Raw genomic sequence first — 23,257 nt, 5'->3', positions numbered from 1 at the left:
TTGGTACTAGAAAGCTGAATCAAAAGGTCCTAATGCTGGTATCCTTAATCTTGTTTATTACTTACAGAGTAAAGAATTATATATAATTATTAGGAGCATACAGAGAAGATTGGCTTAGCATGGTCCATACACAAGACATGAAAATCTGTGAAACATTCCATATTAGATAAAAGAAAAACAAAAAATTATAGCTGAGAAGACTGACTAAAAAAATTATAATCTTAATTTTTTAAAAAAAAGTATAACCTTGAGACTGGAGAGACAGACGGCTCAGTGGCTAAGAGCACTGGCTGCTCTTGCCACAGATCCAGGTTTGCAAAGGTTCCCAGCACCTAAATGGTGGCACACAGCCTTCTCCTATCTATAAAAACCTGATCAAGTCATCTTCTTCTCATCACACAGAGACATGAACTTGAAGGATTTGGTCCCAGCCAAGTGTGAATTTGGCCCCTGTCTGCTCAGACAGCGCCTTAGCATACATTTTACTGTCTTTTAAATTCTAAGTAATTTATATTTTATGTATATGGATGTTTTCCCTGAATGTATATTCCTACATGTGTGCCTCATGTCTACAGAAAAAGGTATCTGATGCCCTGGAACTGGAGTTACAGATGCCTGTGAACCACCATGTGGGTGCTGGGAGCCTAACCCGGATCCTCTAAAAGAGTACCAAGTACTCTTAACCATTGAGCCGTCTCTCCAGTCCCTTAAGTATATAGCGCAAGCTGGCCTTGAACCTGGGATCCTCCTGATGTTATATCTTCATTATATCACACTAGCACGCCCCATAGCTGCCCTTGCGAAAGTGTGCCTGGGGAGAGCAGGAGACCCTAACAAGCTGTTAGAAGACAGCTCTGCCCTAACAGAAAGTTAGAAGCAGAGAAAGGAAAATGCTCGAGGGGAAGGGGCCGAAGGCAGGCAACAACAGGAGAAGGAAGACCAGCAGGCCTTCTGCATACAGACTGAGGAGTGTAGAGCCTAGAGTGTTTGTTGTTTGACAGAGTGGCATGGATTGTGTTAGAAAGGTAGAAATTATCACCTTGTCATTACATTATCATCTCAGAAGCCTCCGGGTTCTGTCTCCTGTGTTCTTCAGTGTTTCATCTTGGGCCATCATTCTTTTGGTGACTGATAGGTGGAGCGCCACGCTATGGGGTCATGGCTGTTGGTGTTGACTTGTGGCTGTGCAGTATACCGGTTTGTGCCATTTTTCATTAGCGCAATCCCCATGTCCACCGGCTACTAATAAATCAGATTTCTACAGTGATGCCTGCGGGAAACTCTGGGCCACACTGTAGCCCGGCCTGTTGTCAGGGAGATGCTCTAGACAGTTGAGCGCCTCGGCTTGTAGGCCAGGTTTCCAGACAAGTACCTGGCCATGTCCCATCTGCCAGTCCCCAGATTCCATCTCCCTTATAGACCACTGGGGGTGAAGAGCCTCTGCCGTCACCAGGCCTGCGCCTGTGGGCAGAGCCCGTGCCCTGATCCTCTCGGGAAGGCAGAGCCTTGGCTTTGCGTGGTTCCATCGCCTTTGTGCTAACACGTTCTCTTCTCCCTTGTGCAGAAGTCAGCACTTTGAAGGATCTCTTTGGGCTTGCCAGCACTGGTAGGCATCTCTCTGTTTGGGGTGCATAGGCTTGGGATGTGCCTGAGTTCAGGGTGGGCAGGGCTTAGACAGTCAGTGTCTTATGATAGATGCTCAGATACCTTTTCTTTTTAGAGCATGACCTTTCAATGGCAAAATACAGCAGGCTCCCTAAGAAGAAGGAGAACGAGCGGGTGAGTGTCCTTCAGAGTCGCTTCTGTAAATGATGCTGTGCGGTGGAGAGCGTCCTGGACCTCTTCACAGTCAAGCACCAGCTTGGTCACGTGCTGGGTGACCTCTGCGTGGTACTGTCAGGTTCTCTGCTGCCACAGGCAACTGAATCTTCAGGCGTACAGTTCTTACTTCTGTTACATGATTTCTTTGAGCTAAATTATTTCCTGGGACTACAGACTTTAGCATGAACCAAACTCTGTGGCTTTTGGCTGCTGTAGCATCTTCCCAGTGCGAAGCATTGAGTACTGGCTTTGCCTCAACTAGTCTCGGGGACTGAGGTGCTGTCACTTGGGTGTTTTCATTGGAGTTTCTTGTTAAGCCAAGGTGGACCCTTACCTCCATGCCTTTATGTTCATTGTGAAATGTTTGCGATGAACCAAATGTGCCTGAAGTTTTGTGCTCTTGCATAATTCTTTAATTATTATTTATTTTTTACATATCAATTCTAGGCCCCCCCCCACACCACCCCACATCTGGTCCTCAGAAGTCAGCTAAGTCTGTCCAACACCTCACTGAGGCAGGACCAAGCCACTCTGTATCCCTCCCCCGCCCCCCGTACCTAGGCTGGATAAGGTATCTCTCCATAGAGAATGTTTCCACCAAGACAGTCCATGCATTAGGGGTAGATCCTGGGCCCACTGCCAGTGGCTCCACACACTGCCCACTCCACACCATTGTCCCCTGCATATTCAGGGGACCTTGTTCAGTCCTATGTAGGTTCCCCACTGTCAGTCTGGGGCCAGTGAGCTCTCACTAGGTCAGGTCAGCTGAATCTGGGTTTCCCCATCATGATCTTGACTCCTCCCTGTCCTCGACTGTGCTCAGGGAGCTCGGCAGCGGATAGTTGTGGGTCTATACCTGCTTCCATCTGTTTCCGGAAGAGGGTTCTAGTGTCTCTGGGGTTGCGGACTGTAGGCTGGTCCTCTGCTTTACGTCTGATACATACTATATTTGTCTTTCTGGATCTGCAGTGCTCACTCAGGATGGGTTTTCTCGTTCCGTCCATTCTCCTCTTGCAGAATTCTTGGACCCCATGAGCAACTTGAAGTTCTCCTTCTCCCTCTCTGCAGGTGAAGACTGAAGTCGGGAAAGAGGTGGCGTCTGCGCGACGGAAGCAGCACCTGTCATCCCTCCAGTACTACTGTGCACTCAACGCGCTGCAGTACCGCAAGCGGATGGCCATGATGGAACCCTTGATAGGCTTTGCCCATGGACAGGTAGGGCGCTGCACCATGAGGGGAGACCCAGAGCAGTGGTCAGGAGACATGGGAGCGTTGCCATAGAAACAGATGCACCGTATCCTGGGAACGTTCCTGGGGCTTGGTTCTTAGGAGAGCTTCCAGCTGGGCTTGACCTGTGAGGCCATATGTTCAGGAAGCTATGGCCCAATCCCAAGCCTCCCTCAGGGAAGAGCCTGCCCGCCTGCCTGCCAGCCCGCCTCTCACCCAGGAAAAGCCCGTCCTGGCTCTGCTTTCCTAGTTGCAGCTTTCTGCCCAGGCCTCGTGGCTGGTTTTAGAGCCCGGTGTGTGTACATTGCTTTTACAGTCTGAGCTGTGGCTCACTCCCACCTAATTTGAGTGGCTGACTTGGACAGAGGATGTGCCTGTGCCTTCTCTTGGCACTGTCAGGCTCACTCTGGCGGGGCCATTCTCCCGTGGCATGTCCCTGAAGTTACTGCCAGTGCGCTCCTTCCAGGGCCATTCTCCCGTGGCATGCCCCTGTGCTTTCCGAAATCTGTGCAGGAGTTCCTCGGCTCCTTCCCTCCTCCTTAGTGATCTGCTGAGTCTTAAGAGATGCTCTCATTTAAGGATGCCAGCCCGGCTGTGGTGGCACAGAGGCGTGTCGGGGCCAGCCTGAGCTTTACCTGCCTTCTCCCTCTGTGACTGTCAACCCTTATGTCGGACAGGAGAAATGCGCCTAGAATCTTAGGTCATTTACAGTCTGGGAACTAAAAATGATGTGAAGAAACCAAATGTTCCTAAGACCAGTTGCCAGTTTAAAACATACATGAACAGCTTGGACTTTTGTATGCATTTTAAAATTGCATATATTTCAAAAGAAATTCATCATCGGCTTCAGTTAGGAAAGGGGGCGGTCTGGGCATCTTTAAGCAGCCACCCACACTATCTGTAATCCTAATACAGTTGCTAAACGTTGATGGAGGAGTTCACAGAACTCAGCTCATACCTGCAATCTAGCTGCTCTGTCGTCTGAATAAAGATGGCCACTGTGCTGACTCTCTGTCCCCCCGCTTCTCCTGGAGCTAGGTACTGCACTTGGCCCTGAGGTGGCAGACTTGTTAGAGACCATGTTCTTTGTAGTCACTTCCTGTGTGCCCTCCCAGGCTGGTAGCCCTTACCTTGGGCAGTAATCCCTGCTCACCGGCAGGCCCAAGAGCATGGCAGGGAGGGTTTGTATTTGCCGTCTCAGATAAAAAGCTCCAGTCTGGGCAGTCTGTGGATCTTGGTTGATGGACAGTCTGACAGGACCCAAAGGATGTGGCCAGGAGGTTCCTCGCTTTTCACAGCCCATGACTGCACTGTCTCCTAGCCAGGCTTTTAAGTGATTGTAAATCGGCAGGAGGAGAGGAGAGGTAGATACTGTACACACACAGCCCGGCCTAGAACGGCAGAACCATGCCATCGTTGCTTGGGTGGCCCAGGCATCGGGTTAGAGGATCACAGAAGGAACATTTCATTTTGCATCTGAAATCTCCTCATTCAAGAGGCAGGACTGGTAGTAGTCCCTTCTCCAGAGAACTTTCCTCAGAGCTGGAGTTTTTCCTCAGCTGAGAGCTCCTGCTCTCATGACATGAGCTGCTGGGTGACTCAGAAGCGTGTGCCTGCCTCAGCCCTTTTGATCAGTCTTTATGGGGCACCACCTGTGTTAGCTCATGTGCGTGCACGCTGCACCCGCTCAGACTTCAACACCGCCATCAGGGGTCCTTAGAAAACAGACTTCAATACTGAGGTTTTATTATTTGTATAGGTTTTCCAAAATCATATTTGTGTGTGTGTACATACATGTGTGGGCATGCACATGCTATGGCCTGCATGTAGGAATAACAGGACAACTGCAGGCTTCAGTGATCTCCCTCCCGTGGATCAAACTTAGGGTGTGAGGCTTGGTGGCAAGGCCGAGCCATCTCAGGAGCCCTGCACAGATCTCGAGCACATAAAGTGACCTGTCATATGGCATGGACAGGGTAAGCACCAGGCGGGGCTTTAGGGCCCCTTTGTTCATCATGTGCTTGGGATTGGGTACCCCAGAGAGCTCAGAGTAACTGGAGAGCAAGCTTGTTAAAACAATGTTCCAAAGGAGGTCAGCACGGAAGGACAAGAGACCCCAGAGGAGGAGCCATGAGAAAGCAGAAGGCTGACTTAAACGATGAAAATTAGCTGATGAGTATTGTTTGGTTGACATTTCAGGGACTGAAATGGATTTACAATCTTGATCTGAATCAAAGGTCAAGGACCAGACAGAGCATGTGTGTGCTGCCTCATGAGATAATCCTCATCAGCTGGACTTACCTCTGATGACCTAAAGACACAGGTGCACACATTTTCCCAGGATGTTCTTGGACTCGAGGGAAGGATAGAAAACCCTGCTGATAACATCCACAGGCCTTTTAGGGAGAGACTTCAGTTTCTTGGCCCACTGCCCAGGCCACGATCCACTTCCAGATGAGCCAAAAAGGCACATGGAGAGACTGCCCATGCTAGGTGCTTTCTGTCTGTCTGTCTGTGGTTCACAGTTGCTAAGTCCCTGTCATTAGGCACCTCAGGTCCAGGTTTTGGAAAGCCCACCAGAGAAGCAGGTTGGAGCTTTTTCGGCTAGGCAGCTGCAGGTGTCTGTAACGCCCAGAAGTGTTCTCTCTCTCCTGTGTCTGGCCCTTCACATGTGTTCAGTACCCAGCTTTTGGCCCAGGGAGTGTGCTCAGGCAGATGTTAGCCCTGCATTGGGTGGACATCTCATGCTATACCCCATCAAATGTCTGTCCGTGCCTGCTGGTCCTGAGCATCTGTCACGTGGTTCTTCTCCATGTAATGCTAGTGGTAAAACTGGTTTCGAACTCATGGAAGAGAAAGCTGCTGGTGGCAGTTTCAGAGGTGATCAGTTGTGGTTACTGGCACCAAGGGTTTATTCCCTCTCTGTATTCCTGGTGTCTCCTGCAGTTCAGCAAGGCTGTCAAGCTCCATTTCCCCACTGACAAACACACTGTGGACTTGGGCATCTTAACCGTCGTGGAGGGATGCTGCCAGACTGCCAGCAAGGAGGGGCTGGCAGCCACATCAGCTGTTCCCACATCATCTCATAATCCGGGAATCGTCTGTGACCTTTCCATCTGATGTTCAGAGTACTGCCATTGTATCTTTCAGATTAACTTCTTCAAGAGAGGAGCAGAGATGTTCTCCAAAAGTATGGACGGTTTCTTGTCATCCGTTACAGGCATGGTTCAGAGGTAACGCTGCTCTCGGGCTAGGCCGTGGGTCCCCTTTGTCTTCCCACTGAGTCACCCTCACCCTGTAATCGTCACCTAGCAGGCAAGCTCCCAGCTTGAAAACGTGGTACTTCCCATGGAGTCCAAGTGCTCACAGTGCCTGAATCGCCTTTGTTAGTGTTTAGGTGTCACATGCTGTGAGCCTGAGAGCAGTGTGGATTAGCTTGCCCTCTGCGGTGATGGAATCAGCCACGGCAACAGCTCCACTTTCAGGGAATTCTAGGGTCATACTAGCTCACAGTAGACCAGCAAGATGCCAAGCCTTTGTGTTTACGTCGGCGAGCTGCAGTTGAGCCGTGGGGTGCACATTGCAGTCCTCAGATGGTCTTCTGGGCTCGGGAGGGCTGCCCCGGCTCCTGCCTCTTCCCTCTGCCGCAGCCCCAGATAGGAGCTCTGAGGTGGCTCGTGGTTTCTCTCTGCACATGAGTATGTCACTCTAATACCTATTACGACGGCTGTGTGTTGGGGGTGGGCAGGTTAGAGTTGAAGAGTTGGAAGGTGGGAGGAGGAGTCAGGAAGTCAGACTGGGGCACATGAGGCCCCCCGTTCAGAACCTCTCACCCTACCCCCAAAGAGGGGCAACCAAGTGAAAATAATGAAAATGGAATCTACTTCATTTGGGAAAATGAGAACATTCTCTTGAAGCTGTTACATTTCAGATAGCTTAAGAGACCTAGCAGGAATTTACCCAAGCAGAAGTTCATGAAAGGTTCTGATGACGAGGAGTGAACCCTGAAGAACCAGTGTGAACTCTGGCCTCCATGGCTGGGTCAGGAAGCTGTGTTCTTCGGGAAAGCCAGGCCCTGGGCTTACCCAGTGACCAGCAGCAGGGGTAGAGCCAGGCCAGACTTAACAGTGATGCCAGAGACGTCTGTGACATCACCTTGTCCCCTGGACATCACAGAACCTGTCACTCTATAAGGGGCCCATTCTCATCTCTCAAGTCTGAAGTTTTGTTTTGTTTTGCTTTGCAGACAGGTCTCACTTTGTAGCTCTGGCTGGCCTGGAACGCTACCTCCTGGGATGAAAGGTGTACATCACTATTCCTGGCAGAGAGCTGATTTTTTTCTTAGCACTTGAATTTCACGCCAGTGAGCAAATACCACCACTGTTCTTCGGGCATGGGGACCTGTGCTGTTGCATTTTATGCAGGTGCAGCCCACCCACATGAAGCCCTTGGGCAGCATCTGGTGCTGACACTAAATCTCTGCATTCCTATAAGGGACACTCACCTAGATGAGCTGAGAGCTGGGTGGAACAGCCAGGCTGAGAGAAGATAGATCCTGGGCACGGAGTGTGAGAATCTAGTCAGCGTGACTTTGCTGCACGAGTCTGCCCAGCTCCTCCTGCCCACCCTGGTTCTGTCTCTTGTGACCTTTCGTGAAGTGGGGCTCCTTGTTTCTAGTTTGCATTCTCAGCTGTGGGGACCATCTGGGAATTTCTGTCCTAGACTTTATAACCTACACCTGTCCTCAGTAGGCGAGAGTCTGGTGAGGCCAAAAGAGGAGTAGTTTCTGTTCAAAGCAAAAGTTCCAAGTTTTCTACATGTCGGCACACAGCACGTGAAGCCAGGCAGGGCTATCACACCAGAGCCTAGTCACCGGCCCCTTTCTCTGTGAGCAGTTCTTGCCCAGTTCTTGTCCAAGGTCTCAGGACAGTCCTTGGCTTGTTGTTGTACTTTGACTCTCATAGCCTCCTCAGATCCTGAGCTAGGCAGTGGTGTTGCGCTCCTTCCCTTAGGGGTGATAGGCTGCCTGTGTGTAGACCCTGAGGGTGGGTTCCCAGAGCAGCTCCTAGGTCTGAGTATGACCCCTGAACCAGTGTTCTAGAGTGGCAGGCTTGTATCACTCCGGTAAAGCAGCTCTCTGGACCCAAGTAGAGGGTGGATAGCTGTGCCCCATGGAAGGCTGGCGGCTCCATCTGTAATGTGGGAAGTCTCAGTGGGTAAAGCAGGCCCTGCCCCCTTGTGGTGAGTTGTCCTGTGGAGAGTGACTGACCTGGACCCTTCTGTCTGAAGCATTCAGGTGGAACTGGAAGCTGAGGCAGACAAGATGCGCGTGTCCCAGCAGGAGCTGCTTTCGGTCGATGAATCTGTTTACACTCCGGACAGTGATGTGGCCACACCACAAATCAACAGGAACCTCATCCAGAAGGCTGGCTACCTCAATCTCAGAAAGTGAGAACACCACGCAGCCTTTGGCTGAGCTCACCCTTCCCTGGGAAGTGGCCCCGGGGTCAGTTTCTCATGTCACCAGTGAGGCCTGTGGGTGGTAGTGGGCGACAGACCTGACACTGAGACAAAGCTGACAACAGTATCCTGGACTCCAGGGGCTACAGGCCACCTGGTTTAGACTTCATGGTCATTGTTGTCGCTACAGGCATTGAGTCATAGTCCTGGGCCCCTGCTGGCTGAAAGGTAAGAGCAATGCCACAGAGCCTGTGCTGAGGCAAGATCAGTTAGATTTCTTCAGGTTGGATTGTACCTGTCACGATCATGTCTTTAAATGTCCACCTGCTTCTAAGATCCCAAGAGGCTGCGGCCTTCAGGTGTGGAGCGCACTGGTGTTGGTGGTGGATTCCTGTCTAGGATGCATGAGTCCTGCTTCACTGCTGTTGACTGAGCTCTTGTTTGTGGGGGGCCCTCCAGGGTTAGCAGTTGCTGTGTAAATAATAATTTTGGAGCAAGACCCACAGTGCCTTGCACATAGTTGCTATTTAGTTAATAGTAAACTAAGTCTATCATTAGGCTTATCTGAGAAATTGCCAGCTCTTTTCTGCAGGTGAAGCCTCTCCCAGGCCTATCAGTGTGAGACTATCAATGTTCCCATTAGTTCTGTGCCAGGGAGGAGCCGCTCCACAAAGTTATGACACTTTTGCCAAGAAGCTGCATTTTCCTCATGTATGCAGCCCACCAAATGGGTAGAGCCCCAGGATTGGGGGAGAGGCGCTGTGACCCCAGGACTAGTAGAATCAGAACAGTTTATTCTACACCCTGGGGAAAGGATGCAGGCTTTGGTTCCTCATTGTGATGAATGGGTCCTAGTTAGCCTGCTGGGTTTGGAGGCCGACGGTAGGCATATGTGCCTGCAGTGCTGGCTTTGGCGCGGTCACTCCTCACAGGAACAGAGCCGTCTTCCTAGTGACTTAGGCTGTGTTTCTGCCACTGTTCATGGCATGAGTTTCAGAGTTTTCGTTTAATGCAAAGACATTTCTAAATCACGCCAGTTTCTAATAACGGGCAGCATGGTATGGAGGGTATCCCGTGCTCTAGTGCTAATGGATCTCCACACACAATCCCCACAGCAAGACAGGACTGGTCACCACCACCTGGGAGAGGCTGTACTTCTTCACGCAAGGCGGGAACCTCATGTGCCAGCCCAGGGGAGCCGTGGCCGGAGGCCTGATTCAGGACCTGGACAACAGTTCTGTGATGGCCGTGGACTGCGAGGACCGGCGGTACTGCTTCCAGATCTCCACGCCCAGCGGCAAGCCGTACGCTCCGTGTCTCACTTGGGTGAACAGTGTCGGAACTGCCCTGACAGGAAGAAGGCTCCTGGCCCAGGTTGCCATGCGCCAGTCCTCCACGGGAGAGGCCACGCTGCAGGGCCTCCCAAGGATGGTTTCTAGTTCTCTGTAAATAGAGACAGTGACCATTTGGGCTCAGCTCACCTTGTTCAGGACCCCGTGAGGATCCAGCTGTGTCTTGGGAGAGGAGGGGACGTGGATAGGACAGATGTAGCAGGTGGTGCTTGTCAGATAGATCTGAGAAAGCTGGGACTGCCCTGTTTCAGAGCAAGGCTCAGGAAACTGTCCAAGAAGTCCATTTTACATCTGGAACATTCTCTACAGAAGGCATTTAACCACAGTCCCCAAACCTTGAGAACTTGCAGGCCCAAAGGCGATACCTGAAAATGTGTAGCCTGTAGCTGTCACAGTGGGTCTTACCCTATTGGTTTCCTTCATATAGGGCACTGTTTCAGTTTGTATGTAGGGTTCTAAATCCTAGGAAATACCTCAGGCTTTGCCTGCCTAGAAGGTAGTGGTGGGAATGGTGGGAGCCTGTGGGCCACCCCTTCCCCAAGTTAGAGCAGTTAGACACCGTTCTTCCTGACAATGGCCAGTGGCTCAGGACTAAGATGCCCAGATTCTAGTGGTCCCATGTCTTCCCAGATACACAGATGGCATCAGTGTTCCTCTACCAGAGCTCCTGAGAGCTGAGGCCACCATAAAGGTGGAACATCCTTGGTGTATGGACTTTCAATGCTTGAATATACGCTAGGTCCTTCCTCAAAGAAGGACAGGGGGCAGGTAATGGCCTATCTTGGATCACCTAGGAAGAGCATCAAGACAATTCTCATTTGTAGTCAGGCTAGATGATCCAGGTCCAGTCTTCTCACGTACAGAAGAGAACGCGGTCTGGAGATAATATGTCCCACTGAAGGGCCAGGCCAACAGCCGCACTTTCCTTCCATCCCGACACGCTGCTTTCCTGAGGCCAAGTTGTTAGCGAACATCTCCTTAGTCCCGAGACCTGGGAAGCACTGATGCATCTTGTTTGTTTCAGGGGGATAATTCTCCAAGCAGAGAGCAGAAAGGAATACGAAGAGGTAAGGCTCTGTCTGTCTCACCCGTCCTCCTGGGATGAGCAGCTGGGTTCAGTGTTCTTCCTAATGTCCTCCACAGTGGATATGTGCGGTCAACAACATCTCAAGGCAGATCTACCTGACGGACAACCCAGAGGTAATTGGCACCTGCCTGCACTCCACTGCAAGGTAGGTGTCCCTTCCCCGACTGAGCGTTGTGTTTTGTGGCTTACACATAGGCCGTAGCCATCAAGCTGAACCAGACGGCTCTTCAGGCGGTGACTCCAATTACAAGCTTTGGGAAAAAACAAGAAAGCTCTTGCTCCAGGTAACTAAAGGACAGGGAAAATGACCCCGTGGAGCCGAACTGCTAGGAATCTGAAATGAGCTGTCCCAGCCCTCACAACCCCAGATTCCACTGCACCCTGTACCACAGCAGTTGTTGTGGAAATGCACCCACATCCACAGCACAGGTGATGGGCGGAGCCAGTACTCAACCTGATTTCAGGATGCCTGTCCAGTCTACTGGGCCAGACCTCAGTACGAGACAGACGTGCATCCTGGCCAGTGGCCCTACGAGGGCAGGGTAGCCCTCGTCCCCTTGCGTGTGTCCATGTTCCTGCTTGAGCCTTTTCTGCATAGATGGGCATTTTCATAATTCTTTCAATAAGTCTATCACTTGTTTATTAGCATTGAATATTTTGCTATTCTGTTGAGGTGTGGTAACCTGGGCTGCCTCAGCCCCTCAAGTGCTGGAGTTACAGGCATCCCGTTACATCTGGTTTTGCTGTTCTCATTAACCCAGCATGCACACAGCTTCCTTTGAATACGGCTTAAAGATGTATTCTAGGACTCCTGTTTATTCCCGGCTGCCCAGACCACGAAATAACCACACAGAAACTATAGTATTTGCAATACTCTTTGACCAATAGCTTAAGCGTATTTCTGGCTTATTATTATATCTCAAATTAACCCACTTCTATTAATCTGTGTATTGCTACGTGGCTGTGGCTTACTGGCAAGGTTCTGGTGGGCTCCAGAGGTGTCTTTCCCCAGTGGTGGCTATGTGGCATCTCTCTGTTGAAACAAAAGAACCCCTTTTCCAAAGCAACAAATCCTTAGACCCAAAGTCTGAAGTCATAATACCTTTAAAATACATATGTATGCTGGTTTAGCTTAGCAGCCCACACAATGAAATGTCTCTCTTTACTTAGCTCATTCACAGTCCAAAAATTCAAAGAAAACACAATAATACACATAATTCAGATTCTGTATTTTCCATCTTTTCATGGCTTATTTTTCTTTACTCCTTTTAATCTATGACTGTTGTCTGTACTCTTCTTTTTAAAGACTTTTATTTTTTTAAATGTCTTCTTATAACTCTCTGTGCTTTTTCTTCTCTCCCAAGCCTACATATATTTATCCAACACTGTTGTGACCCATTTAGAGGTTGTTTTTTTATTGTGTATCTGCAGTTATTTTCTGACCAGTGACTCCTGTGTTTGTCTCTGGGAGTTATCATGCAGTTAGGTGGCAGGGGTGGTCTTACCTGTTGTGTTTTGTCTCTGGGACTTATCACGTAGTTAGGTGGTAGGGGTGGTCTTACCTGTTGTGTTTTGTCTCTGGGACTTATCACGTAGTTAGGTGGTAGGGGTGGTCTTATCTGTTGTCAGTGGCATCAAGCAGCATGTGAGAATCAAGACTCTGTCATTATTGGCATGGTAGAACTCCACCAGATGTTCGACATAGTTTTCTAAGCACTTCCTTTTAGGCCATTAATTAATCCCTGGGTTCGTGCACTTGGCATTGGGTATATGAGAAAGAATGATAGTTAGGCCAGCAGATAGATTTGAGTCATTGTAAAAGCCTTGGTGACCCCTGCCCAGGAATGACAGGCCGTGGGGACAAGGTTGAGGGGTTAAGGGGCAACAGACAGAACCAGGTTTACAAAAATGACTGTGCATCTCCCATAGGATGAACTGGATATGGTGGCTGGGGGTGAAGGGAGGGAGAGACAGGACTGTCTCCAGGCTGGCATCTTTGGTTTCTAGCCACATTTCACTGGGTAGACCATCTGTCAGATCGCCGCTGCAGTTTCCATCAGCACATGTGAGAAGTCATTAAGGGCTTACGGTCCAGACCGTGTTTGACTAGAAGTGCTGTGACATTCTGTGCCTTTCTGAGGCACCTGCACTGCACCTTCAGAAGGATTTCTAACCTTGAGGAGAAAAGGCACAGTGCAGGACAGGCTACCCACCATGCGAAGAGTGCACTGCTTCTCCTGGCTGTCTCTGTGGATGCATGTGAGCCACAGTGCAGTGTTCAGGAGGCATACAGGGTACCAGATGCTGTGATGACTGAGAAGGCTTAGTGGTGTAATCTGAGCTGGTCACAGGAAGACTTAGAATTGCGCTATACAGAAGCAAGGAATACGTGGTATGTCTCTGCCAGGTGGAGGGTGAGCGGAAGGGGGGTTTCAGGAAAGAACAGCCAGGTTGCAATGTTGGATTCAGACATCTTGTTCTTTCAGCTCACGTTTTCAGAGCCTGTGGTATGTCAGTGTGTAAATGTGAACAGCCTGTAGTCTCACTCCAAAAACCCAGTCTCTAAGTCCTAACACTGCCCAGAATGTTGAGCAGCGGAGGGCCTGGAGGCGGTAAAGAGGTGAAGGGTCTTTGGCCAAGGACGGTAAGTTGACGACTGTAGAACGGACTGAGACTAGCTGAAGCTTGCTTTTATTTCAGTATGTAAGTCACATCAGCACTAAACAGTGATTCAACTTGCTCAATTTCTTTTTTTTTTTATATTTTAGTCAAAACATGAAAAATTCAGACACAGAAAATGACAAGACTGTTCCCCAAGCAGCAGGCAGCGCTCCTGACACAGAGGAACTGATTGCACCAGGGACACCCATTCAGTTTGATATTGTACTTCCTGCATCAGAATTCCTCGATCAGAACAGGGGCAGCAGGTATGGCCTCAGGCCTTGGAAAGTGAAAGCCAGATTGTGTCTTTACTCACCACCAAGGACTCTACTACTGTGCCAGCCTCAGCCCAAGGGCTCAGGTGCTGAGCTCTTGTTAGCTGCTGCTCGCTGTCAGGACTGCTGACCTCTGGCTGTTCCTTCCCCTAGGCGCACCAACCCTTTCGGTGAGACGGAGGACGCGTCCTTCCCTGAAGCAGAAGGTAGGTGCCCAGAGGTGCTCCTGCTCATGGTGCTGAAGGTGGGAAGTCATGTGCTAGAACTAAGGTGCAGCATAGGAACTCAGACCTGACCTTCCAGTTTGTTCTGAGAAAACCTGGACCAAGGGAAAGGCATTATGGCTGTCTACACTTTGGCTATAACATCACCTTTTTGAAGTACCTGCCCAGAAAACGATCACATCTAAATATAAAGCAGATTTTCAAAGAGGGAAAACTGGTCATAATTAAAATAGAATCTTAGTAGCTGAGGTGGTAGCAGATATCTGTAGTTCCATCAGTAGGAAAGCTGAGACAGGAGGATTACTGAGTGCAAGGACTAATTAATTCAGATTCTGAAGTCTCAGACTGTTCCAATGATACCCCTCACGTGTAATACCTAAGAATTTGCAGGAGAGGAGATGGCTCAGGGATCACTTGCTGCTCTAGCATTCAGTTCCTGTAACCCACACGGCAGCTCATATCATTGTAACCCCAGCTCCAGAGGACCCAGCGCCCTCTTCTGCACTCTACACACACCAGGCATGCACAGTGTACACACAAACATGGTTGGAGAGAGGACTCAGCATTAGGAGCATTAGTATTCTTGCAGAGGACCCCAAGATGGGTTTGGTTCCCAACACCTGTATAGCCTGCTTTGACTTCCTGTAACTCCAGTTAAGGGATCTGATACCATCTCTGGCTTACATAAGCATACACACGTTATACATACACGCAAGCAAAACCTTATACACGTAAAGTAAAGATAAACCTTAAAAGTTTGGGTAAACATTGCCTTTGTATCAACAACCTGTGCTGAAAAGTGGGCTTAGACAGCTCCATGCACTTGGCTGACTCTGCCCAGTCCAAGCAGTACCTCGGACTCAGGTGGATGAGATGGAGCATGCCCAGTAATCCCAGAGCTGGAATCAGTGAGCTAAAGGCCAACCTAGTCTACACAGCATGACCCTGCCTCAAATGCATCAAACTGTATATATAAAACTAACTCCAGACCTGCGCATGGTGGCCCACACCTTTAATTCTAGCACTAGGGAAGCAGAGGCAGGTGGATCTCTCTGAGTTTGAGGCCAGCCTGGTTTACAGAGCGAGTTCCAGGACAGCCAGCGCTACAGAGAACCCTGTCTCGAACAAACAAGAGAGTAAGACCCGGGGCCTCACCTGTTCTCAGGTCCTGATGTTAGCCCTCAGTCAGCACGTTATGTGATCCTGAGTGAGTGTGTTCTTGCAGATTCTCTTCTACAGCAGATGTTCATCGTTCGGTTTTTGGGATCAATGGCAGTTAAGACAGATCACACTACCGAAGTGATTTATGAAGCAATGAGACAAGTCCTGGCTGCTCGGGCTATCCACAACATCTTCCGCATGACAGAGTCCCATCTGATGGTTACCAGTCAAACTCTGAGGTACGTTCTGTATACTTCATACCTGATTTCCTGTGTAAGGAATATTTACCTGTCTGGAATGGTAATGTTTGATATTCAGAATAAAAGATGCATACTTAGCAAGAACTGGCAGGGTGTAGTAACACACAAGTGTGATCCCAGCGTGTGGGAGACGGGAGCAGGACTGATGCCAGCACAGACCTTGTCTTCAGAGTCCTGTTACAGCCAGGCAGCAGGGGCACACGCCTTTAATCCAGCCCTTGGGAGGGAAAGGCGGGCGGATCTCCGAGTTAGAGGCTAGCCTGGTCTACAGAGTGAGTTCCTAGACAGCCAGGATTGTTACACAGAGAAATCCTGTCTCTGTTCTTGGTGACTGTCAACTGAGTATTCCTTACTGAAATGCTGTGACAGAAGGGTTTCTGACTTTGGTTTTTTCAAATTTGTACATCCATATAATGATACCTTGCAGATGGGGCCCAAACTTACACACAATTTGTACATTATACACGTAGCCTACAGGAACTGTTACTATACATTATACACGTAGCCTACAGGAACTGTTACTGCACACAGTATTAACAATTTAGCACAGGCACCAAGGTTTCACGGTGTGGGGTTTTTGCTGTGGTGTCATGCCTGCACATTCCCAGTTACAGAGTTGTCAGGTTAGGGTGTCCAGCCTCGACTATCCCCAATGACGCCACTGCCGTGCAGTCACCTCAGACATTAACAACAGAGACTGTGAAGCTGTCTAAAATAAAAATAACCCAACTGCCAGAAGAAACTCTGGAGGCCAGAGAAGGATGGCAGCATCTGCTCCTATTGCCCTCCACCATAGTTCTTAAGTCTCAATGAGCTGGCAGCAGGCTCCCAGGACCGACCTGTGTTCAGCCTCACTAGAAGCTGAAGTTAAAGGTTCATGCAGCCACACCCAGCTTTTAACACTGGTGCTGGAGTTCCCACAGAGCAAGTGCTCTTACCCACTGCATCATCTTCAGAGAAGCACAGCCGCACACAGAACCTTACTGGCCTCTCACCATTCCTCCTTTTTCTGAGGGGAATGGAGGACATGTTTCCGTGCTTCAGGGCATTAGAGTTGCTAGTGTCTAGATGGAAGGAAACCAGAACACGGTCCACCCATTTTACATATCACAGGACATGATTCACCCATGCTATACATCAGAACTACAGAAACCACAATGTTGAATCTCAGGCCTCGACTGTTCTATCTGCTGTGGTGTAGGGGAATGTGGTACAGTAGTGGTGTTGGGATATCCTGACTTATTGGGAAGCCAGGATATACTTAGAGCTGCAATAGGACAGCTCGGCCCTGGAGGAAAGATGTCCTGACTATCCGGAAGCCAGGCTACCTGAAGCTGAGGTGCAGTTGATGATGGTCTCCCCGCAGGATACAGGGATCCTGCTCCTCTCCTGGAGAGCCACTACAGCTGGGCTCTGCTCTCTTTCCTTAAGGGAGTGCCTAGCAGCTGTCTCCTTCTCCAGCCCAAGATGTTTCTTCTGCTCTCTGCTAAGGGAAGCCCCCTGCAGAAATGTAGCAAATTTTTTTTTTTTAACTCTAATCTTAGGACCAGGGCATATTTCTTTCACTGGCTCTGATTCTAGAGACAAAGCATGTTTCTTTGGCACTAGTTTCAGAGCCAGGGCACATGTCTTTAGTCCTGGGTTCAGGGGTAAAGATGTTTCTCTCCCTGGCCCAGGTCTCAAATTCAGGATGTTTCTTTCTCTGACTCTGGGTTTAGAGTCAGGGCGCTCAGAGATTGGTCTGTTTCCTGCTCCAGGTGTCCCTTTTACCCCACACCAGGTACCTTGGCTTTAACATACTTGTTCAGCAAAGGCAGAAACTGCAGCACAGGTTCACGTAGGACTGTGTCATCTTTCCCTGAACCAGGCCTTGCCATTTCATGATAACCTGTAAACTCAGAGTGTGACACTGTGTGTAGTAACAAGTCTCTTATAATTTCAGGTTGATAGACCCTCAAACTCAAGTGTCAAGAGCCTGCGTAAGTACCTGCTCCATCTTCACGTTGATGATTACACCTTCGTTCTCCTCTGTCCCCTGTAACACAGCCTCCTTCTTTAGCTGTTTTACAGAGAATAGTTGTACTGGTTTGTAAATTCCAGTTGTGTAATTATTCATTCTGTCCCGTCCTGTTCCCCTCCCCTCAAGTTTGAACTTACCAGTGTCACACAGTTTGCTGCTCATCAAGAAAACAAGAGACTGGTTGGCTTTGTCATCCGAGTGCCGGAGTCCACCGGAGAAGAGTCCCTGAGCACATACATTTTTGAAAGCAACTCAGAAGGCGAAAAGGTGTGTCTGTCTGTGTCTGTCCATCTCTGCCCTCCCACACCCATCTCAATAAGGCTATTTTTAATGGGTTTGGGTTTTGACTATCCATCTTAATATCTAATTGGCTAATTATCCATGCCTCCATCCAGATATTCAGACAGTAATAGCTTCTAGGAAGGCCCCACCTAAAGACAACAACGCTAATAGCTGTAACATACAATCGCCTAGTGCCACGAAATGCTAAAAGGTACCTCTGTTCTTTTAAAGCAGTGGTTCTCAATCTTCCAAATGTTGTGACCCTGTTGTAACACAGTTCCTCATGGTGTGGTGACCCCCAACCATAAAATTATTTTTGTTGCTACTATGTGACTAGTTTTGCTACAGTTATGATTCATAACGTAAATACGTTTTTCAGTCATCTTGTGGCCCTGTGAAAGGGCTGTTTGATACCCCAAGGGTGGCCCACATGTTGAGAACCACTGTTTTTAAATAAATTAAAGCAAAAGTTACAATAGAAAATAGTCTCGGAGGAGACCAAGGAAAGAACATCAAAACTGTTGTTTTGTATGGAAAACCAGTGAACTCATCCGGTATACACAATTTCTCAAAACCAGACCGTTCACTGAGTACTTGTGTGTATAAAGATGCAGGGGGAAACACCCTGCTAAGAAGTGTGAACAGGGCAGTAACCTGTCTAACAGTGCCACTGAGCATGGGCCCCGCAGCCAGCAGCCTCGCTGCTCTTCAGAACACACCTTTCCTACCTTTGCCCAACACCATTTCTCTTGTCTCTTACAGATATGTTATGCTATCAATTTGGGGAAAGAAATTATTGAGGTCCAAAAGGTAAGCTGCATTTTAGTACTGGTTAGTAACTCTCAAAAGACATTAGACATAGTAGGACAGCCACTCTGTGCTAACGCTGGATTCCTCTGTCTGCTAACACATCCTCCCTGACTGACAGCACTGCTGCAGCTGCTGCATTAACTTCCTTGCTTGCACCCAGCCTGGCTAGAGCTCTTCTTTCAAGTTAAGATTCAGTACTCAGTTCCAACGTAAAGGTGCTCATCACCTGCCCAGCCGAGAACCTAGAGAAATGAACAGAGACCTCCGTGTTGTCCAGGAGCGAATAATCTCCCACTGATCAGAAAAGCTCCTGAAGTGATCTTTACACTTCAAACGAGCGTGCAGTGCTGTAGGTCAGAAGTGTGCGCACTTGCCGTGAAGGACTCTCCTGAGCCTTGCTGCAGTCTGATGACTCAATTCCACTCGTACAAAAACCCCCACGAGCAGTACGAGGACAGATGTGCACAGGGGGCTCCTGTGCAGCTTTTGCCAACTCCTGGTACATAATTAAAAGACACAGACACAATGGCTTGAAGATGTGCAAGAAAGCTTTCTGAAGGGCTGCCCTGTAGACTCTAGAGGAGGACAGCTATAGGTCGGGCACATCAGTCATGCTCCTATAACAGGAAAGCCAGCTTAGCATCTACAAGTCATCCCCATGAGTTCCTTCCGATGGGGTTGCAGCCCAGAACACTGAAGGTCAAGCCGCAAGGGTCTAAGTGCATCTTAAGCTTTTCTTTTTCCCCCATCTTAAACTCTCTTAACTTCAGGACCCAGAAGCACTGGCTCAACTAATGCTGTCTGTACCACTAACCAATGATGGAAAGTATGTACTGTTAAACGACCAACCCGATGGCACTGGCGGAAGCCCAGGTGACAGCAGAGGCGCAGAATCGGAAGCATAACTCCCTGGGGCATCTGGGGTCAGAGCACTTGGGAAGGAGAGCTACCTCCTTAAGGGTTTTCAACCTCTCTGACGTGCAGGCACACTGACCTGATTTCAGAATGCTGACAGTCACATGTGGAATGTAGCCTTGGATGCCCTGACACAGAAACTTGGGAGGGAAGCAGTAAGAAATGGGTGGCGTCATGCTTACCCACCTACAAATGCTATTTTAGGTGCTCTGTGGTAAGTCTTCGTTCCAGACTGTGCTGTTGGGTACCCAGCATGAGAACTATAAAAATGCAGTGTTCACTTTACATGGATGGGATCACTTCCGTTTCTACGATCCTTTTCTAAAAAAGACAAAGTCCTGGATCTACAACATTAAATACTAAACAGTTCCTATTAATATGGTCTATTTTTGTATCTTACATAGTTGTAAGTGCCTGCCACTCTGAAGCTGTATCCCCGGACCTCATGGCATTGCTCTGCACTTGGTCTCAAACATTAGCAGAGACGGCCACTCTTCACACACTCTTCACAACAGGACTTTCTGAACCAGCTTTCATTCTCTTAAATGTGGCTACTTTTTGTGGCTACTCACTGTGAGCAAGGGACAGCCCCACTAGTTCCTCTTCTTCTGAGCCAGACCTTCCTCAAAGGGACCAATTAATTTTAGAACTCATTTGAAGCTCACCTGGCAGTGGGGCTCAGGGTGAAGTTCTGTTTCTACCCTGATGGTTCTGGTTCCTGGAGTTTCAGACCAAGTCCAACCTGCTAATTATGAAGTAGAGATAAAGATCTTGAAATATACTTAATTGTAACCAGCTTTATCAACCTATCTTTGTAATAATTTAGCAATAAAAATGACTGTTTTATCTCTTTCTGTGCTTACTGTGGTTAGTTTATAGGCCATCCCTAGAAGAAAACTAAAGTCTTGCTCTGTGGCCCAGGCTGGCCCTGCAGTCCTGCCTGCTTCTACGTTCTAGAATAGAGATGCTGTCATGTCTGGATGTCAGGGACAGCAGCACACCTAAATCTTCCACACTTGGGGCTGAAGGAGAATGAGTTCAAGGCCAGCTTGGGCCATGTGTGGACTTGAAAGCAGCCCAAACTAAACAAAATACTGTCTAAAACAACACGGCGTTCACATAAGTGCTTGCTGACCAAGCAAAGGACCTTAGCGGAGCTTGCTGGCTGTCTAGTCTAACATCACTTTACTCCAATAATTCGGAAGTTCCATTTTAGAGAGAGCCGAGCCTGTCTCAAAATTAAATAAACAATATTGCTCAAGGATAGGATCATTTCAGGTTCCCTATTCTCAACTGCCCAAGGAACTAACCGGGGACCTCAGCTTGGGCACCTGGGAGCCCCTCTAGGGTCAGGTCTCTTGCCAACCCTAAAGTGGTTCCCTTAACTAAGAATTGTGGTTCCGTGCTCCCCTGTCCAACCTTCCTTTATCCCAATCCTCCTGCTTTCCCAAGGCCCGACCTCCTTCCCTTCTAACTTTTCTCTCCCCATCTCCCCTTACCCCTAACCCACCCCACCCCAAGATCCCAATTTTCTCCCCGGCAATTTTGACTACTTCCCTTAGCCAAGAGGATAACTATATGTTTTTCCTTGGGTTCCCCTTCTTACTTAGCTTCTTTAGATTCACCTATTGTAGACTCCGTGACCCTTATTTATGGTTAGAAACCAATTATGAGTGAGTACATCCCATGTTCATCTTTTTGGGAGGTCCTAGGTCTTACCACAGGGCAGAAAACCCTGACTGCTCTTTGGACTGGAGAGGGAGGGGGAAAGGAGTGGGGGGAGGGGGAGAAGGGTGGGAGGAGGGGGCGGGAAATGGGAGGCTGGGAGGAGGTGGAAACTTGTTTTTTTTTTTCTTTTCTCCTTTTCTCAATAAAAAAAAAAAATTAAATAAAGTGGAGAACAACAGAGGAAGAACCAAATATCATCCCCTGGAATGCAGATGTGCGCACACACACATGAACACCTACACATGCATAGACATCATCCCCTGGAATGCAGATGTGCGCACACAAACATGCATAGACACAAAGAGGAGTCAGAAGGACCCTACCTTTAGATATGTGCAGCAGGTTCTGATAGCTGGCCTCAACTAACCTGAGTCTATAGCCTAAAATGAGCTCACAGGTACCTCACACGTTTCGGTAACCACCGTTCGGTCTGGGTTTCTGATGGGTTGTGAGACTGACACTCTTCTACACCTTCCTTGCTTAAAACTTTCCAGAGGGGTCAGAGATGTAGCTCAGTGATAACTGAGTTGAAAACAAAAGCAATAGGGCTTTAGCTCAGAGGCACAGCATCTGCCTATCATGAACGAATATGTCCTTGGGTTCAATGGCTAGTACTGTATACAGCAAACACCCACTAAAGCACTATACTGACTGGTTAAAACAAGCCATGCAAACCCTGAGATAAAAAGACAAGATGGACAGAATGGAAACATTAACCGAGGAGAGACAACCAAACAAGACCCAAGGACCTAAATATATAAAATATTTGTCAGGACAAAGAATTTCATAGATTACAAGGGCTTGGAAACGATCACATATGTATAGCCGGTGGCAGAAATAAAGCCATGAATCACATCCATAGAAAGCATGGGGGTCAGTTCCATGTTCCACAGTGCAATCCAGAAATGCACCTGTCCTAGCACCTTTCAAGGGCATGAATGAAGATGACTGCACCATCCCAGACACAGAAACCCAGTTCTCAACAGAACACTGGCATGCATGTAACCAGATATGACAGAAGGAAAACATCAGCTACAGCTGTGGATCAACATGAAAGGACTTCAGCATAGTGAACTAAAGGCACAAAATCACAAGATTCACATCTATTAACTGACCTGCCATACTTGGCAAAACACAGGCTGTGAAAAGCAAGGGCAGATCACCACTAGATCCCACAGGAGGTGGGGCAGCAATGGGGACCAGTGTTTCACATAGTCTAACATGCATTACATAACTTTCAAAAGCCAGAAGCAATGGGTGACTTGGTCTTTTGTCTCAACGTACCAAAACTCACACTAATGCATTAAAAGCACAATAAAGATTACCATGTGCCCAACCGAGAGATGGGAAGAATCTTTTTAGAAGCTAGTTGGCTGCCAATTTCTACTCTCAAGAAAGGCAGGGTTTCTCTGTAGCTTTGGAGCCTGTCCTGGAACTAGGGAGGCAAAGGTAGGCAGATCATGGATGTTTTAATCCCCCCACATACGCCCCTTCATGATAGTGGGAGCAGCAGTACATTGTCTGCAACTAGCTGAGCCCCTTACCAGGGATTACTAACACGTACATCAGATGAGGAAACAGAGATAACAACCTAAATGTTACACTAGCTAATATTAACATCAACAGCACTTTATATACAAGTGTTGTTTTCTTTCCTTTTTAGAGACACAGTGTCATCATCTAGCCCAAGCTGACCAAAAACTCAAGATCCGCCCCCCGGTTCTCTCCCAAATGCTGGAATATGGTAGATGCCACCATGTCTGGCTCTAAGGTACTGTTTCCTAATATATAAGTGCTTTATATTTAAAAAAAAATTTAACAGTCTTTAGACGCAAAGCAATCTCCAAACGTTCTCAACGCATTAATTTTGAAGGTAATTCAGATACCGGAGATGAGTATTTTTCTAACATTTCATTGCTTTTGTAAACCCAAAGATTAAATACTTTAATACATTTTTTTATATAGGCCATGCTT

At 48.4% G+C, this 23,257-nt stretch overlaps 1 protein-coding gene across 1 annotated transcript in view; it reads left to right on the top strand.

Moving 5' to 3' along the window:
• Window positions 1-20,411, top strand: part of Appl2 (adaptor protein, phosphotyrosine interacting with PH domain and leucine zipper 2) — a 47,416-nt gene extending 27,005 nt beyond the window's left edge. Inside the window, exons 6-21 of the mRNA XM_041673152.1 lie at window positions 1,565-1,606; window positions 1,721-1,779; window positions 2,890-3,036; window positions 6,199-6,281; window positions 8,338-8,496; window positions 9,624-9,812; window positions 10,885-10,927; window positions 11,004-11,060; window positions 11,143-11,231; window positions 13,716-13,874; window positions 14,037-14,089; window positions 15,333-15,507; window positions 17,471-17,507; window positions 17,675-17,815; window positions 18,593-18,640; window positions 19,411-20,411. Of these exons, the coding sequence (XP_041529086.1) occupies window positions 1,565-1,606; window positions 1,721-1,779; window positions 2,890-3,036; window positions 6,199-6,281; window positions 8,338-8,496; window positions 9,624-9,812; window positions 10,885-10,927; window positions 11,004-11,060; window positions 11,143-11,231; window positions 13,716-13,874; window positions 14,037-14,089; window positions 15,333-15,507; window positions 17,471-17,507; window positions 17,675-17,815; window positions 18,593-18,640; window positions 19,411-19,545 (1,616 nt within the window). The 3' untranslated portion in view covers window positions 19,546-20,411. The remainder of the gene's footprint in view (window positions 1-1,564; window positions 1,607-1,720; window positions 1,780-2,889; window positions 3,037-6,198; window positions 6,282-8,337; window positions 8,497-9,623; window positions 9,813-10,884; window positions 10,928-11,003; window positions 11,061-11,142; window positions 11,232-13,715; window positions 13,875-14,036; window positions 14,090-15,332; window positions 15,508-17,470; window positions 17,508-17,674; window positions 17,816-18,592; window positions 18,641-19,410) is intronic.
• Window positions 20,412-23,257: the final 2,846 nt, after the last annotated feature.

The sequence above is a fragment of the Microtus oregoni genome, unplaced genomic scaffold (genome assembly GCF_018167655.1).
Source record: "Microtus oregoni isolate MIOR12 unplaced genomic scaffold, Mior012 000001F_ref0000356, whole genome shotgun sequence".
Lineage (NCBI taxonomy): Eukaryota > Metazoa > Chordata > Mammalia > Rodentia > Cricetidae > Microtus > Microtus oregoni.
This window is presented reverse-complemented; position numbering and strand designations above follow the sequence as displayed.